Source organism: Ceratina calcarata, unplaced genomic scaffold (genome assembly GCF_001652005.2).
Source record: "Ceratina calcarata isolate Rehan_Ccalc_2016 unplaced genomic scaffold, ASM165200v1 scaffold449.2, whole genome shotgun sequence".
In the NCBI taxonomy this organism is placed as follows: Eukaryota; Metazoa; Arthropoda; class Insecta; order Hymenoptera; family Apidae; genus Ceratina; species Ceratina calcarata.
Genome location: NW_017168819.1, coordinates 375,901 through 381,900, shown reverse-complemented (window position 1 = coordinate 381,900; position 6,000 = coordinate 375,901). Strand labels below are relative to the sequence as shown.

Here is a 6,000-nt window from a genome sequence, read left to right as displayed (position 1 = left end):
TTACGCGTGCTTCGATCGCGCGATATGTAGGAAGAAGGACACTTTGTCGGTGCACTGGTGCCCACACATGTTACACGTATACGGGTCGTTGTATCCGTGGTAACCCATATGCACCGTGTACATCACTACATTACCGAACACGATCTCGCAGTACGGGCAGAAGAACTCACTGCTCAGCGAAGGCCGCTGGCTCTCCTCTCCGTCCTCGCGGTTGGCTTGGCTGCTGGTAGCTGGAGGTTCGGACGTCATTTGCTGCGGTGGATACTGCTGTTCGTCATCCGTGTCCACCTCCACTATCCTCCGGTCCAATTTCACGGCCTTGCCTTTGCGCCTGCTGGTTCCCGTGGCCCTCGATGAACTGACCGCCCCAGTTGGCCTCTGGAGTGTACTCGTGCTGGGCTTGCTGAGATCCAATGGAGCCTCATTATCTTCCATGTATTCGCCAGGATATGACGAACTGGGCTCCATTTGTTGCTCGTTCATTTTCGGGATCTCGCTGTTGTAAGGCACCCCATTAAGAGATCCGTTGGGTGCGTTGTGCCCGTTGTAACTCCTTATGGCCAAATTTTGAGGCTCTTCTTCGGGCATTCTTCCATCGCTGGCCGCTTTCAAGTAATCCATTAATATACTTGATCTATTTTGATCCAACGGTTTCTCGGCACCGTTGGCTTCGGTGTTCGGGTGGTGCATCATCGAGAAACCCGCGTACAGTTGGCTGTACGGATAATGGATAACGGCCTGCGGTTGCCCCATCGCAGGTAGCCCGGTGGTCGCGGCGTTCATATTATTCGCAGCATTCATGCTGCCACTTCCAGCGCTCATGTTGTCCAACGCGCTCATGTTGATCACAGCATTCACGCTGTTGACAGCGATCATGCTGTTTGCGCTGCTCATTGGTTGGACCTGTACATTATGAGCGAGCGCAGGGTTCTGCGCGGTAGCCGGGTGTTGCGCAGTAGATGTTGTCGGGATCCCGCCTTGCACGTTGTTCATCCCGGCGTTGTTGCTGTGGCAAAGATCCTCTTGTGTCGACGACCTCGTTGCTTTCGTCGTCCTCGACGGTCTCGCTTTGGGACCCCTCCGGGTTCCGTAGACATCGATGATTGGCAGAGGGTTAGGTGTACCGTCCGCGTTCAACACCATTGCTGGCTGATGTTGATACTTCCTCAAGTGCAGCTTCAACGAGTGACAGTACTTAGTCGCGTAAGTACAGTTCGCGCAACTGTACTGGTAGACATTTGAGTGCGACTTCAAATGACTGTTGAGCATCGACTTGTTCACGCAGGAGTACGGGCATTTGTCGCACTTATACGGCTTAGAGCCGTAGTGGTTCCTTAGGTGGTACTCCAAGTGATGCTTGTACTCCGTCACGAAGGGGCACTTGGGGCAGGTCAACAGCTTCTCAGCCTTGATGTGTATGCGGCTGTGCTCCCAGAACTGCAGTTTGGTGATCGCCACGAAGTCGCACTGCTTGCACTTGTACGTCTTCACCTTTCCCTGGGAGTTCAACCTGGGGACGCGGAGTCCAGGCTCCTCTGTCTCCTCCATATCTTGTTCCGATCGTTCGCCCTGGGTCGACAGCGATCGGTTGTCATCCTGGGTGGTTCCTGATGGCCCAGGCATCAGTTGGTCGAGCACCGCCTTCACAAACTCCTGCGTCTCGGATTTTGCCGTGCAGTGAGTTGCCAGGTGTTCGGTGAGGTGTAATCTATAAGGGACAATTTCATTATTCATTTTACTTCCGACTGATTTCTGTCTAAATTTGAAAAAAATTGTTTCTCGATCTGACAAAGTTTTCAGTATGTCTAGAAATCTTACCTGTCCTTCGAAGTAGATCTACAAATGGGGCATACTAGGCTGCCCTGATCGGCTTCCGCATTAGCCGATTTCGATTCCGCCGCCTGTTCTTGATTGTTTCCAATCGCGCGGCTCCTGTATTTGTCGGCGGGCGAGGTGCGGTTCTTTAACTTGCCCTGCGGACTGCAGTCGAACGAGCTGCATTGTATGTTGTTCGAATCCAGCGAGTTCACGCTGGCCGGTGACAAGCTGCAATTGGCGGTCGATGTTGATGCGCCGCTTCTCGACGAGGTCGATGTGTTGCTTGCGTAATGACCAGGCGATACGCCTGAATCATCGTTCTTGTCCTCCGTTGGTTCCGCTTTCTGTAAAAGTTACGCATTCCTTGATACCGATTGGATACAGAAGAAACTTCTTAACTAGAGAAAGAGTCAGTGAACTCGAAGCGAAATCATAAGGGAAGTTGCGAAAGTAAAGCTAAGAGATGGCCGAGTCCATCGAGTTAAGTGAAACGACATTTTGTCGAACGAGATGACGGAACGAAGGGGGATGAAAAAAAAAAAACGCGAGGGTGGAGGAACGTGAGTGGGGAGACGAAGGGTGAATAAGTTAAAAGATAGAAAGGGAGCGCGGGATTCGATCTGTAGAGGGGGTTGAAACGATTACTCACCACTATTCTATTGCCAGTACTCCAGGCGGGCGTGGTTGGAGACTGGAGGGCTTGCCTCTGCTCAGCTACAGTAGACTGTTGCTGCCGTTGCTGAGTCGTCATTTGTGCTGGAAGCTCAGCCGTTTCCCAGTTGCCTCTCATTTTGTCGCACTGTTTACAAAGCCAAGCGAAAAATAATTAATTATGGCAGGTCAAATTTAGTCGGCCGGTTTTCCGCGTCTCTCTTCAGATTTCGAGCAGAAAATAATCACGGCAATTAATACCGATGCGCGTTTATAATTCAAACGATTCTTCCAATGATTCGTACAAAAAAATCTGATTTTTCTCGAGCGCAGGGCAGATGTAAAAATTCTATCGGTTCGGAACAGAGAATTTGAATAGAAGGGAAAAACGGGCGAAAAAGGTTCGTCTTGAATCGATTTTTGAGGTACAATACGGCCGGAAGGGGTAGTATTTGCGACATTTGAAAAATTCTGTGAAGGGTACCGTAGCCGCGGCAAGTAACCTTTCGTCTATTCTCAAGCAAATTCTCGGTAAAATCATTTCACTTTTGCGCCTCGGTCGTCTTTTCGTCTCAAAATTACTACGAGAGCAAATCTTTCCCCGGTTTAGAGAACGGGCCGGTCTAGTTTATATAATTCGAGCGTCGAACCGTTTCGATAAACACTAGCCGACCTTGATAAGAATTTATACTGTTCTAATTGATTTTTATATAGATATTTTAAAATCAGAAATTATTTAACGAATTTTACATACATAATAAACACAAATAAATAACATTGTACTTAATATAACTAATTTCATCCGTTTTAGATGCTTGATTTTCTAAGAATATTAGTTTGAAAATTATTTTAACGATTTACGACGCATTTCGTATTTCGGCAAGATTTAGGCTCGAAGTGTAATTTAAGATTCCGAAAATTAGCTAATAAACGTCAAGATTTATTATGCCGACCGAAGGACTCGAACGGTATACCAGGGTTAAAGTCGAGCTAATTTACCCAAGTAGAGCACGCTGGGCATAGACCGGGTTGAAAGACCCATTTTTGACTACTGCCAAGAAAACTTATTGTCCAGTTTACCCCGTAACATTCCGAACACTGTCTTTTCGCCTCTTTCCGCCTTCTACCGACCGTTCGTTTCCCGAAAACAAACAACCCTTGTAATAACCAAGCCAATTCCCACCGCCGATAGGTCCCACAAAATTCAGACCGTACGCAAATTCCAACAGAATTTCGTTCGCGAGGTAAAATTTTAACGCCGAGAGTAAATCACTTACGAAATTCGAACCGTTTCGAAGCGCGTGGATGTTCAAAGAATTGCGCGACCTGCTGGATTCCACGCGGATTCCGTAGTAAAGGACGTTTACGAGTCGATTAAAGTGAACTCCGTTGTGCTTGCTCGTAGAACGCGGGAAAAAAAGCTTTGGCAAAGGTCGAAGGAAGACCGCCTTTCCGAAATTCCGAGCTCAATCACAACAGTAAATAGAAAACCTGTGCTGAGACGGTGGAACCAATACCGAATTCGAAATACGCACAATTGAAATAATATTAGAAAAGAGAGACGCGATGTTCGAAATGGAAATTCGCAGATCTATGTACAATACGGCATGATAAAGATTGAAGACAGCGTAGTAAAACTATTGGAAGCTTTCGCCGACATCAAGGATCAAATATTCCGTAAAAATCAATATTGAATAATGAGGGAAAGAAATCTAGAAGCGAATGTTGCGAACGTATTAAAATTATGTCGTTGGAGTTCGTATTTATTGTGGAAGTACGATAGGATTTCAATCGCGAACGTTAGCCGGTCTCATGGCGAATGGAAAATTAATCGACCGGTTTCCACAGATTTTTTTAAACGAAACGAACGCAAGAATAGTGACCAAATTCACGGCTGATCGTATAATGTTTGTTTCTCCAACATTCTTGTATCCGACGACATGTTAAATTTCCTCCGTGTTTGCTTCTATGAATATTCCAATGCGTACACGATGTCATTGCCATGCTATCGACACTTTTCGCGACTGAACAGCGACCGATTTTTATGCTCGCGATTATTTCTATCCTTTCAAAAGAAACACGAAATTGACGTTACGTCGCGGAGTTGTCCAAAACATTCGGGCACGAGCCCATCAAGAATTCAACGTTTTAACGAACACTGATACGAACAAACGAACGACGTAAAAAATCTATCGAATTACAGCAAAAGTACAGAACGTGCGACCGAAAAAAATAAATGCACCGTCGACAATTGGCAAACGCGTGTCCCTTCAATCTTTATCACGGCCGAAGACAAATAAAATTGTACTTAGAGATTGATTAAAAAAATCAACATACCTGAAGCTTGGATTCACGTGTTCCTTCCAAATTCGTTGGCGATGTAATAGTGTCTATGTTCCGTAGACACTGTGCGACGAACTCCTCACAGAAACTGTCGTTCTAACTGACGACGACAGCTGAACACTTGACTGATCAAACTAAACTGTTGATCTGAAGATCACAAGACTAATCTCGACTTCGAAACTCTCAAGAATAATCACGTCTTCTTACGGCTTCGAAATTCGCAGGCGTATTCTAGGTCCACTGGTGACGTTCGAATTGGTCCCAAAGCGGCGCGCCGGCTAGTTTTGTAGCCCGCGCCCGAGGGACAGCTACCCTCTCCCTTCGGTCAAAAACGGCTCCGACCAATAGGAGCCTCGCTTCAAATACCCCACCCTTAAAGCGCCCCTAAAACTCCATGCGAATTTTCCACTTCCCGGTCTGTCGGCGAATTTTCCTCCCTACCACGATGCACTTTCGACCCCTTCCTCGGGACCCTCCCGCTATCGCTTCTTTACCCTACCATCGTTTTGCCCGATGAAAATGTCACCATCCTCTAATTTTTTCTGCTTATCCGAGAACATATTTTTCATTTTTTATATAATTTCATATGCTTCACGTGCTCTAATATTATTTTTACTAATTTTTTCTTGGATTTATTTGCGTTTCTGAGTTGACTATTGTATCTTTTTCATTTTATTCTATTTGTTATCGTATTTGGATAAGCCTCGAGGTTTCACACATATCGAAGGCTTAAAGAGGGAGTTTAAAAATAAAGGGGAAGAGATCCTTTAATTAGCGTCGGCGATTTCGGGTTCGGGAAGAAAGAAACGAAAAATGAGTCAGACTGTAACGCGTGCACGCACACTTTTCTTTTTCCGTCGAGGGCAGTCTGCTTTCTCTCCCGGTAGACAGATCGCACCCTTTCCCTGTTTCAGGAAAAACATCTAGCAAAACCTAATGGTTTTTCGACTAATGTCGAGCCCAGCTCAAAAATTATAGAAAGTATAGTGCGCCCAGTGGGCGAAAATTTTGAAGGCTTCTCTTCTTCTTCATCTTTCATCCTACAAAAAGGGGTGACGGACGAGGTGCCTAGAGAAGGTTTTTATATAACTGTAAAATTCGATGTCTTTCACATTTCGCATGCAAAGTGTGTCCTTGAGGATTCTCTTCGGGCATTCGACAAACAGGTAGACAGTTTTATAAATGCTC

The 6,000-nt window shown here is 45.9% G+C and overlaps 1 protein-coding gene across 1 annotated transcript; it reads right to left on the bottom strand.

Moving 5' to 3' along the window:
• Hb (hunchback) lies at nucleotides 1–2,608 on the bottom strand. Its single transcript, XM_018028302.1, has 3 exons — nucleotides 2,468–2,608; nucleotides 1,819–2,162; nucleotides 1–1,708 (listed from the first exon to the last, which is right to left on the bottom strand). The coding sequence occupies exons 1-3, from the start codon at nucleotides 2,606–2,608 to the stop codon at nucleotides 1–3; spliced, it is 2,193 nt and encodes a 730-aa protein (XP_017883791.1).
• Between the last annotated feature and the right edge of the window lie 3,392 nt (nucleotides 2,609–6,000).